Source organism: Diceros bicornis, chromosome 16 (assembly GCF_020826845.1).
Source record: "Diceros bicornis minor isolate mBicDic1 chromosome 16, mDicBic1.mat.cur, whole genome shotgun sequence".
Taxonomy (NCBI): domain Eukaryota; kingdom Metazoa; phylum Chordata; class Mammalia; order Perissodactyla; family Rhinocerotidae; genus Diceros; species Diceros bicornis.
The window spans coordinates 29,409,153-29,420,732 of NC_080755.1; the positions used below are offsets into that span (position 1 = coordinate 29,409,153).

At 42.4% G+C, this 11,580-nt stretch overlaps 1 protein-coding gene across 2 annotated transcripts; it reads left to right on the plus strand.

The window, feature by feature from the left end:
* The first annotated feature begins 890 nt into the window (after positions 1–890).
* Positions 891–11,562, plus strand: ZNF397 (zinc finger protein 397). Of its 2 annotated transcripts, XM_058556986.1 has the most exons (5): positions 891–1,905; positions 2,044–2,538; positions 2,811–2,952; positions 4,181–4,288; positions 5,762–11,562. In XM_058556986.1, the coding sequence occupies exons 2-5, from the start codon at positions 2,125–2,127 to the stop codon at positions 6,805–6,807; spliced, it is 1,710 nt and encodes a 569-aa protein (XP_058412969.1). In that variant the 5' UTR covers positions 891–1,905; positions 2,044–2,124; the 3' UTR covers positions 6,808–11,562. The 2 variants fall into 2 exon arrangements, with proteins under 2 accessions (XP_058412969.1, XP_058412970.1); XM_058556987.1 differs by lacking the exon at positions 4,181–4,288 and having other exon boundaries at positions 891–2,538.
* Positions 11,563–11,580: the final 18 nt, after the last annotated feature.

The window sequence follows — 11,580 nt, forward strand, 5'->3', positions numbered from 1 at the left end:
TCAAGCTCACTAATTTAAAAGAAATTCAAGTTAAAACAACATGAAGCATCATTTTTCACCTACTAAATGGCCAAAGAAAAACGTAAACACTAAGACTAATGCCAGCTAGGTTACAGTGAAACATGGGAAAACTCGGCGTTAGAAGCGCCGAGTCTGGGACACCAGAGCCTCCTTGAACTATGGCGGCTTTGGCGTCTTTCTGGTCACGAGCTGCTTGACTTTGGGCAGTGTCCGTGGCTGTAAAATGGGCATGATAATAGCTACCGCACAGAGCTGTTCAAACGCTCACATGATATGCATACGGAAGAGCAATGTAAGTGGTTATTACTTTTTGTTCAGCCCGTTCATCCACGCGTTTGCTTTTGTCGGAGATCCTGGAAACGCACTGTAATTACAGGAAAACCTGAATACTTTTCTGGAAAATTGGAGGTGAGATGAATCGGGAGTGTCGTAGCACCAAGTATGGTGGCTGGCGGTGGGAGAAGGTCTGGGCAGGAGGCGGCTAGGGCGGGGAGCGGCGCCCTCCCAGGTGAGGCGGCCTTTCTGAAGGGCCCCAGCTTCCCCGCTCACCTTCTCCCCGGCTTCCACGCTCTGCAGGGCGGGCGGCCAAAGAGGGAAGGCGGTGGGAAGAGCAGGGTGCACGCTGATTGGCTGCCTGTGAGCACGGGGCGGGGCTGACGGAGGCTCGGAAGGGGGCGGGAGCGGAAGGCGCGGGCGTGCACTTCCGGTCTTTGTGGCTCGACGCTCCAGGTCGGGGGCTCGCTCCCCGCCGGCTCCAGGGTGAGGGACGCGGGCCCGAGGCGGAGGGAGGGTGGGGGGGACGTGCGGCCCCGGCGGCGTGCGCGGGGTGGAGGAGCCCCGCTCCTCGGCCTGCCCATCCGCGAGTCGCGCCTCTTTGTCCGGGCGTCGTCCCCGAGCGTCCTGTGGACGCGGAGGAGGCCAGCACTCAAGCCCCTGCTTTCCAGCAGAAAGGGCAGTTATTCCCCCACGCCGTGACTTCGCAAATGCTTTGGTTTAACCAGGGTGTAAAAATAGAAAGGCTAGTGCGGCGGGGCTGGTTAATAAACCACAGATTTGTAACCTAAGTGTTCTAATCTCTAAAGTAAACTGTAGTGATAGGGTTAAATTTTACTGTTTTGTTCACCCGATTCAAGGGCATACCCTCCTATCGATATTCCCCCGTCCTAAAATAAGATCGTATTTGATCTATATCACAAAATTTAATACATAATTATTTGTTGCCATATTTCACTTTTAAAAATGTGTACTCCTGTATATTCTAAGCTTTTTGAGAACTGATATTGACCTTTTTTGCTGCTTTTGTATCTGCACGATATCTGACATGTTTTTGAGCACATTGTAAACATTTAACAAATGCTTCTTGGTTAATTCCTCAGTAGACTCATTTATTCACAATCAAAAACCTTAGTATCCTAATACCCAGCTCACGACAGAGCCCATAGTAAATGCATGGGTGTTTGTTGAGGAAATTCAGTGAATGCTAAATTTGATCAAATGGCAAATATCCAATGATATTTTATTTAAATCAACTCATGCTTAATAAGAATTTTTTAAATATTTTATTACTACCTTAAATGAAAACATTATTTGCCATAGATACAAAGTAACTAAAAATAAATTTTTAAAAATGAGCATTATTAAATCTTAGCTAGATATTGTTACCCTTTGAAGTCTGAGGCTATACTTTATTAAAAAGGGAGTTCTGCAAGTTTTACAGACATGTTAAAGACAGATTTTTCTCCCTGATGCATCCAGGATTGAAAGAGAATTGAAAAGGAAATTTCTCAGTATGTGATTCATGTTAATATTGAATTCTTTTCCTTCTAAAATAATTTCTTACAGCATTAGTGGTAGGAATTCTACAAAATGGGAGACAGTGAATAGGTGAGTAATTTTTAGTTAGTTACAGTCTCAAACCTGCTCTCCCTTTCAGTATGTTACTGGGATGACTGATCTTTATTATTATAAATTATTAGAGATTTTTTTTCACTGTTAAGTTAACAATGCTTTCATATCCTTCAGGAAAGAAGAAGTTACTCAAAGAAACCCTGAAGTACAGTACCCAGTTGTAGTGAGCTTTTTGCTAATCTGTTTCAGCCCAGAATGGCTGTGGAATCCAGAGCAGTTTCAACCCTGATACCTCAGAATCCTCAGGAACAAGAACTAATATTAGTGAAAGCAGAAGAAAGCCTTTCCTGGGGTCAGAAATTTAAACAGAATGGGAGTACCCGATCCTGCCAAGAATTGTTTCGGCAGCAATTCAGGAAGTTTTGCTACCAGGAGACACCTGGGCCCCGGGAGGCTTTGGGCCGACTCCAGGAGCTTTGCTATCAATGGCTCATGCCTGAGTTGCACACAAAGGAGCAGATCCTGGAGCTGCTGGTGCTGGAGCAGTTCCTGAGCATCCTGCCTGAGGAGCTGCAGATCTGGGTTCAGCAACATAGTCCAAGAAGCGGCGAGGAAGCTGTGACTCTTTTGGAGGATTTGGAGAGGGAATTTGATGATCCAGGGCAGCAGGTGGGAATAGGGAGATGTTTTATGTTGTGGGAAAAGGGATCCAGAGACTGGAGCGTGTGGCATCATCATAACAGTAGGAAGAAAATTTGTTTGTCTCTACTGAACCATAATCCTGAAGTGGCTATTAAAGTCATCCCTATCTCTATGCTGAAATAGTTCTTTTTTTTCCTGTCACTCATCCCTGGGGATGTCTTCGTTAACCTCTGAGATTTTTACTAAGCAGTTTCCCTAGGGATTTCCTCACAAAACTAACCATATTTTACTGATTTCAGGTCCCATCTAGTCCACAGGGACCAGCAGTGCCATGGAAGGATTTGACATGTCTTGGAGCATCCCAAGAGTTAACAAACATCCAACTCCAGCCTTTAAAGACACAACTGAAACCCTGCGAGCCTTGCCTTTACCCCAAAAGTGGTAAGAAAGGAAAACTCATCTGGGAACTGTTATCACTTAGGCCTCTAGTTTTGAGCATACAGAATTAATTGCATTTTACAAACATGCCGTATGTGAGCTTCACCTTTATTATTCTAGACCAGAGGTGCTCACTTTAGCAGCTTTGTATTCAGCAACCCTCATGAATTGCAGTCAGCCCTCCTGTCAGTTTCCCTGTCATTTATTCACATACTCCTTCATTATGTAATTTAATAGGTATTAATACATGTCAGGTACTGGGGTAGGCACTGGGTCTCTATCTTCAAGGAACTTTCAGGTCTAGATGGGGTGGTGGACAAGCAAAAAGGCAATTGCAATATAGTGTAGTAAATTATAGAATAAAAGTAGGCACTGGATGCTCTGGGGCACATATAAAGGTACCTAACCCAACCACAGAGGTTCAAGGAATACTTCCTGGAGGAAGAGATATCTAAGCTAAGACTTGGACTATGAGTAGGAGAAAGCCAGGTAAATCAGTGGGAGGAGGAGTGTACTAAGCTAAAGGGAAAAACTGTTTCTCTACTTACAACACTTCTGATACTGGCTGTGTGAGGTTTTCCCTCACTAACTACCCAGAATTAACATAGACCCCACAGGTTAAAGGTTCAGTCCACAAGACTGCCCCCCACTTCAGATGCCAATTGCAAGTAGTAAGTCCCCAGGTTACCCATACTTCTGTCCAATTTGGCTACAAATCAGGTTCCACAACCCCCTCCTCATGTTTCATAATTTTTGATTTCAGCTCACAGAACTTAGGGAAACACCTTACTTACTATTACCGTCATATTAGAAAGCATACAAATGAACAGCTAGATGAAGAGGTATATAGGGCTAGGTCCAGAAGGGTCCTAAGCACAGGAGCTTCTGTCCCTGTGGAGTTTAGGGTGTGTCACTCTCCTGGCACTTGGATGCATTCACCATCCCAGAAGCTCCCGTTCAGACCCTTTGTTTAGGGTTTTTATGGAGGTTTCATTATGTAGGGATGATTGATTAAATCATTGGTCATTGGTAATTGTCCACCTCAATCTGCAGCCCCTATCTGGAGGTCAGAGAGTGGGGCTATAAGTTCCAACTCTCTAATTACATGGTTGATTCCTTTGGCAGCCAGCCCCCATCCACCAAGGGTCACCTCATTAGCATAAACTCAGGTATGGTTGATAAGGGCTTATTATGAATAACAAAAGACACTCCTCTCACCCCTACCACTTAGGAAATGCCAGTGGTTTTAGAAACTGTGTGCCAAGAACTGGGGATGAAGACCAACTATATATTTCCTGTATTACAGTATCACACAAGCCAAGGCTACAAAGCCCTGAAGGTGAGAGAATACAACCCATTCTGGGAATTGCAAGTAGTTCAATTTGACTTGAATAGAGAATTCATAGGGGAGAGGTGGTGAGAGATGAACTAGAGAGGAAAATGGGCAACCCATTCTGGGAATTGCAAGTAGTTCAATTTGACTTGAATAGAGAATTCATAGGGGAGAGGTGGTGAGAGATGAACTAGAGAGGAAAATGGGACCCAGGTTGTGAAAACTTGTGTGTCATCCTCATTAGTTCGTACAGTGCAGTGGGGTACAGTTGAAGAGTTTTAGACAAGTGAGTGACATGATTGGAGTTGTGTTGTAGAGGTGCAGAGTCGAGAATGGATTTGAGGAAGGCCAGCATAGAGTCCTGTTAGAGAGTGTTGTAAACCAAGTGGCCACAATGTATTATAGTGAGAGATAGGGAAGATCAAAGCTGACTTCTGTTCATCAGCACTTAAATTGCATTGCAGTAGCTGGTAATTCTTAAAAGTGGAGCATGTGGGAGAGGAGTTGAGGGTAACACTCAGGTTTCAGTCTTGAACAACCTGGTTAATGGTGGGACTATTCGTATAAATGGGAAAACATAAGGGAAAAATACACATCTGATGATGTGTTTAGTTTGGGACATTTTGGTGCTTGTGAAATAGTCACAAGGAATATGCCCAATTAGCAGTTGGATATAAGCATCTAGAGCTTAATAGAGAGACCTGGGGATCTGGGGAGACATTTGCTTATAACATAAGTAGTGATTGAAGCCTAGGAAACAGAAGAGAGTTTGTAAGGTGAGGATACATGAGAGCCCAGAAGAGAATCTGGAGAAACTCATGTTTGAGTGATTAGCTTTGAATCTAAGAAGGAACCGCCACAGAAATCAGACTAATATAGCTGGAAGAGAACATCTCTAGAAGGAAGGTGTGGTCCCCAGTATCAGTGCTGCAGAGAGGCCAACTAAGTAAGATCCAGAAAGTATCCATTGGATTAAGCAGCTATGAAGTTGGTGACCTTGATGATAGTAGTATCAGTGGAGGAGGGTTGGGGAGACAAGGGTAAGGCAGAAACTGGATTGCAGAATAGGGATGAGTACAGACAACCCTTTCAAGAAGCTTTACGCTGAATGGGAGTGAGTGAGGTTGCATGAGGGAGATGTGTAGGCAAGGAGCTTGATTTAAACAGATGAAGAAAACTTGAGCGTATTTAAATGCTGATGAACAGGCATCAGTGGAGAAAGAGGCTGACAATACTAGGAGAGGAATAGTAGGTAATTGATCAATTGAGTCTCAGAGGAGCCAGGAAAGGATGAAATTCAAAGTGTAGATGTAGGCCTTAGTATTAGGAGGAGGGACCCTATTATGGCCAGTTAAAGAAAAGATACATGTGGACAGTGACATCTTTTGTGGGTAGAAGCTTCTATTTTCTCTCACATAGAAAGTGAATATTGAGAGTGACTAGAGAAATAGAAAATCTGTTTTGCTATTATCATTTCAGATTCTGAGAACAATGAATCAGTGACGAAGGACAGCTCGGGAGAAAAATCACAAGGACTTCCCCAGGAACCTTTTGGAGCAGTTAGTGAACACGAAAGCAGTTTAAAGTGGCAGCAAGGAAGTGCTGCAGGGGACAGATTAAGAAGATCCCCTTCCCAAGAGGGCAGTTTTAGTCAAGTAATCTTCACACATAAATCTCTAGGAAAGAGAGACCATCATGATGAGTCTCAGAGAAGCTCAATTCTAAGTACAAACTCTATAATGTATCAGAAAGTTCCTACAGAAGAGAGACCTTATAGATGTGATGTATGTGGGCACAGCTTCAAACAACATTCCTCTCTAACACAACATCAGAGAATCCATACCGGAGAAAAGCCCTATAAATGTAACCAGTGTGGGAAGGCCTTTAGTTTGAGGTCATATCTTATTATTCATCAGAGAATTCATAGTGGTGAGAAGGCATATGAATGTAGTGAATGTGGGAAAGCCTTCAATCAGAGCTCAGCCCTCATTAGACATCGGAAGATTCATACTGGTGAGAAAGCTTGCAAATGTAATGAATGTGGCAAAGCATTCAGTCAAAGTTCATATCTCATTATACATCAAAGAATTCACACTGGTGAAAAACCCTATGAGTGTAATGAGTGTGGGAAAACCTTTAGCCAAAGCTCAAAGCTTATTAGACACCAGCGAATTCATACAGGAGAGAGACCTTATGAATGTAACGAATGTGGAAAAGCTTTCAGGCAGAGCTCAGAGCTGATTACCCATCAGAGAATACATAGCGGAGAGAAACCCTATGAATGTAATGAGTGTGGAAAAGCCTTCAGTTTGAGCTCAAACCTCATCAGACACCAGAGAATTCATAGTGGAGAGGAACCTTATCAGTGTACTGAATGTGGCAGAACCTTCAAAAGGAGCTCAGCCCTTGTTCAGCATCAGAGAATCCATTCTGGAGATGAAGCCTATATATGTAATGAATGTGGAAAGGCTTTCAGGCATAGATCAGTCCTTATGCGCCATCAGAGAGTCCACGCTGTAAAGTGACTTGTGAATACAATGAATATTGTAAATACTTCAGTCAGATTTATATCTTTGTTAGTCAAAAGGGTTTACTTTGGAGCAAGACTCCATAAAACTACTAGGTCTTGAGTCAGTCTAAGTTGCTTTGTGCAGCACTTCCCAATGCTAATGCCAATTGTCCCTTGAAAGCTTTTCCTGTGACTATTCAGAACAGCAGATGGGAGAATCATTGCTTCCAGCTTTTCTCTTACCATTAGGAATACTCAGGAAATATGAAAAATGGGACTGTAGCATCAAAACCTCATTTTCCATAAGAATGTCATGAAGAAGGTCCAACAACCCAGGCTCTGTCACTGCGTCTTATTGTCAGTGTGCCAAGTTTGTGGGATGGTATGGACAGTGTAGGGGACATTTTGTCCCAGGAACTCAAAAATTTTACTGACCAATTAAGAACAGTGACAGGGCAGCAAGACATGATGAAACGGTTTTATCAGTAATTTCTTGAGCCCAGGGCAGGCCAGAAATGAGGTAGAAAAAAGAATACAAATTAGTTTATCCAAGTTATTTTTTTGAGTACCTAGTGCCTGCTTTGTGCCAAGCACTAGGGATACAATGGAAAACATAATCTCTGCAGTTTAATGGGCAAGGCAAACAGGCAGTGACACTGGAATGATCAGTGCTATGTGACATGGAGTACCTGACCCAACCTTGGATTAGGGAAGGCTTCTGAGAAGAATGATCTGAAGGATAAGTAGGAGTTAGCCAAGGAGGTAGGCAGGCCAGGGAACATTGTTCCCAGTAGAGGGAACAACAAACAAAGGCCAGGAAGAAAGTCTGGCACGTCTGGAAGTTAAAGTAAATGGCTGCTTTGTGTGGAGCATTCCTGTTGAGTTCCTTTAAAGTGGAGTCATGTCTGTAAGAGAAGCTCATTTCCTTGCCCAGTCTACAAGCTAGGCTAGAACCTCCATGGGGCTAGGGATAGGGGGTGAGAAAGAGCCCAGGCTAGAGATGAAGAGTCTGTTAGAGTTCTAAGTCTCCCTCTTACAGACATAAGGACTCCTTTGGTTCTTAAGACAGTATCAGGGCTGCTGTCAGATTCCTCCTCACTCCCAAGGCTCTGAGTCAGAAGTTGCTATGGCTGCCGTATCATTGTTTCTGGGGCTGTACCCCACAGTTCCTAGTATATTCCTTTGGGCTCATGTGGTCAAAAATATTTGGTGCTGGGTTTGTGACTGTTATTCTCCAGGCACCTTGCACATGTTCAGTTTTGTCTTATATCAGCAGTGTTTCAGTCTTGTGAATTTTGTTAAAGATAATGCTAAATGGAAGTGACCACAGAAAGTAACAGTCATGGCCCATTCAGAGACTACCTTCTGAAGGACCCAGTGGGAAAAGTATCCTTAGACTGGTGCTTCTGAGTGCAAGGTGGAAACGTGTGTAGGTTAGTCAGCAGCAGAAAAACTTATTCAAAATACCTAATGGGTTGGAGTTATAACATACTTTACCAAAAAAATAAATTATGGAAATCTAGAATCTTGTGCATAGGAAAAGAAGAATTTTCTTGAGGATAAAAAGAAGTAATGCTCCTGTTGGGCATGTACTAACCAGTAAGAATGGCAGAAGAGCTAATGTCCATGCTTGGAGAGAGTGTGAAAAAAGAAAGGGATCATTCAGAAAAGATGGTAAAATGTAACAAAATAAGGTAGTAAGAGCTGTTCAACTGTTATTTTCCTCTATCCACAGAGAAAGACCCAAACAAAGTGAAAAGGGTAGGACAAACATTAAGTAGTAATTGACACAACATATTACAAAAGGGATGCTTTCTATAGAGTTCTTGCATTTATCGATAAGAAAGTAACTAGTTGCTAAGGGCTTTGTATATATGTGTTGGTTATCTCACTACAGCCCATTTTGCAGATGAGGAATTGAAGGCTTAGGGTCATGGCTTACTCAATGTCGTATAGCTAAAAAGTGGTGAGGTCAGACTTTGAAGCCGGTAGGAATCCAGAACCCTCTGGAGCCACTTCTCTATACTGTCTCCCCATGAAAAAGTCCCAATAGGAAAAATGGCACTTAAGTAGGCAAATCACAAAAGAAGAAATGCCAATGGACAATAAATGTTCAGCCTTGCTAGAATTAAAGATGTGTATTAGAGCAAGAGTTGAGATGGCACTTTTTTTCCCTCATAAAGTTAACAAAGATTCAGGGAAATTGGGACGCTAATGCTGCTGGTGAGATGTGAATAGATACTATCTGGCAATCAATACCAGAAGCCTTAAGCATTGCCTTTTGACTTTAAAATTCTATCTGGAACTGTATGCTTCAGAAACCATCATGAATGTATACAAAGTCTTAAAAGCTGTTAAAAGTGATGTTGATTAATATTGAAAGATGACAAAGCATTCATAAGTAAAAATTTAAGATGATATGTACAATATGATTCCATGTAAAAAATATATTTATGCATTAAAAATACTGGAAATATATAATTTCAAAGTGCTATACTGCTTATCTTGTGATAAGATTAGAGGTGATTTAATTTTTTCTAGGTTTACCAAATTTTCCTACAATATTTAAAACTTCTAAAATTAGAGAAAAAGTTAAAAAGGGAATGGAAGCCCACGATAGTCAGGAAATATTAAGAAAAGCACATGCTGGGGCCAGCCTGGTGGCATAGTGGTTAAGTTTGCGTGCTCTGCTTCAGCGGCCCAGGGTTTGCAGGTTCGGATCCCAGGTGCGGACTGACGCACCACTCATCAAGCCATGCTGTGGGGGCATCCTATATACAAAATAGAGGAAGATGGGCACAGATGTTGGCTCAGAGCTAATCTTCCTCCTCACCAAAAAGAGGAAGATTGGCAATGGATGTTAGCTCATGGCCAAAGCTTCCTCACACACACCAAAAAACATGCTTTCCATAGCATCTCTGTCCCTTCCAAGTCCTAAGAGATTAGCTAATTTGTTAACTCTGACCCTCGATTACCTCATTGGTAAATGACAATGGCAGATGTACCCTTCTCACACTAGTATACAAAAAAGTCTTCTGCAAATTATAAATCCTCTGTGCAAGTATAAGTTATTTGCATGAAGTAGATTCATAGTTGAGCAAAGCCATAGCGTTGTAGTGGATACTTTTGTTCTTGTTAGTGCTTTTCCATGAATCCTGCAGCCATAAGCAAGTCACCTCATGACTCTGGACCCTCAGTTTAAAGAAGCTGAAGGAGATGATCTCTCACGGTTAAAGCTTCGACATTCTATGTGTTTATGAAGTGGAGGGGCACTGATATAAGGTAGATGTCAAAGGTAATTGTTTTCTTCACAGCCTTGCTGGAGGAAAAGTAATTCAGGCCTTTCCTTTCTGCTCAAGGCCCTTGTTTGTCTTGGTATAGAAGCAGCAGTCCAGGGGGGAGCAATGTCTGCCTTAACTGATCTTGCACGGATTCACGTATTTAACAATGGGTAATTTAGGCAAGGTGCTTTATAAATGTCAGTTTCCTACCTCTCCCCTTTTCGTTCCTCATTTCCATAGGCTGCAGTTAACACTGTCCAGCTGAGAAGATTGGAAATTTAAAGCAAATATGATCTTGGTCTCTCCAAGCTTCCCTGTGAACTCCTTTGCTTCTCTTGCCCCATAAAGTGAATCCTCAGAGCAAGGGAGATTGCCAATTAGAACAATTTCCTGTGCAGGAGAAACCAACCTGGAGAGCATTTCTGCAAAGTCAAGAGGAAGGGCGAGCCCCAATGGCAGACTCCACTTATATCCACCCACTGCCTGCATTCTGATGGGCCGGAACAAGACATTGCTACTCAGTAACTTTATCATTTGCAGCTGTCTTGTTGGCTGGCACAAATGATCACAGATCTAAAGGGTCATGAGTTTTTTCTGTGCCTGTGTTTCTACTGAGGACCTGCTGAGAGAGGAGAGGAAGGCCATGGCAATCTCCCAGGCTCTTGCTCGCAAAGGGGAGGAAGTCCTGATACTGGTGGACAGAGGACGTGTGTTTTTAAACAGGCTGTTTGCTCTCATTCCCATGGTCTTTCAACCACAATGCAGCCCCAGATGTCCCCTCAATTTTGTGACTTCACCTGGTGAACTGCAGCCCCAGGGACCAACTGTCAGTTTCCAGATACTTTTTGCCCCCGAGAATAAAAGCTAAGAACACCAGTTCCCTGACTTCCTCCCACAGGGCCTTCCCCCATTCTCCCAGCACATCTCCACTCATGTTATTGTGCTCCCTATTCCTGAATGAATAATATCAAAGCAAAACTTTAAAACTCAAATTTTATTACATCTTGCATTACATTCTAATACTAAATAGTTGAAGTATATACTCAAAGTATAAATGTTAAAATCAGTTACTAAAAATGATTTATCAAACAAGATTTTTATCAAAAATATTAGTGTTGGGGGAAAAAACACTAATAGAAAGTACTCCAAAATGTTAACAATGTTTCTATGGGTGGTAGGATTGTAGGTAATTTATACTTTCTTATTTTCTGTATTATCAACATTTATAATTAATTCACAATCAGGGAAAAAACTATTAAATGATATTAAAAATATGAAATCTTCTGATTGTCACCTATAGGAAAAGGCACCTATCCATTTGAAGGATCTCTTGAGACTTCTAATGGACCTCACACAATGATAATCCCACAACCTTTGGACACAAAGAGTGTGCCCCCAGTTTCACCTCCCCAGTTACCCACAACAGCTGTGATCACCAAGTCTTCAGAAGCAACACTACCTGGAAGGGAAATCAGGACATCTTAGAAGAGGAATCAAATTTTCTCTTA

What these genes read in the sequence shown, in the direction of transcription:
- ZNF397 (XM_058556986.1), top strand. Translation starts at nt 2,125, where the DNA reads ATGGCTGTGGAATCCAGAGCAGTTTCAACCCTGATACCTCAGAATCCT. An exon ending in TTGCCTTTACCCCAAAAGTG is followed by an intron (nt 2,953 to 4,180) that starts GTAAGAAAGGAA and finishes CCTACCACTTAG; the next exon opens with GAAATGCCAGTGGTTTTAGA. An exon ending in AAGGCTACAAAGCCCTGAAG is followed by an intron (nt 4,289 to 5,761) that starts GTGAGAGAATAC and finishes TTATCATTTCAG; the next exon opens with ATTCTGAGAACAATGAATCA.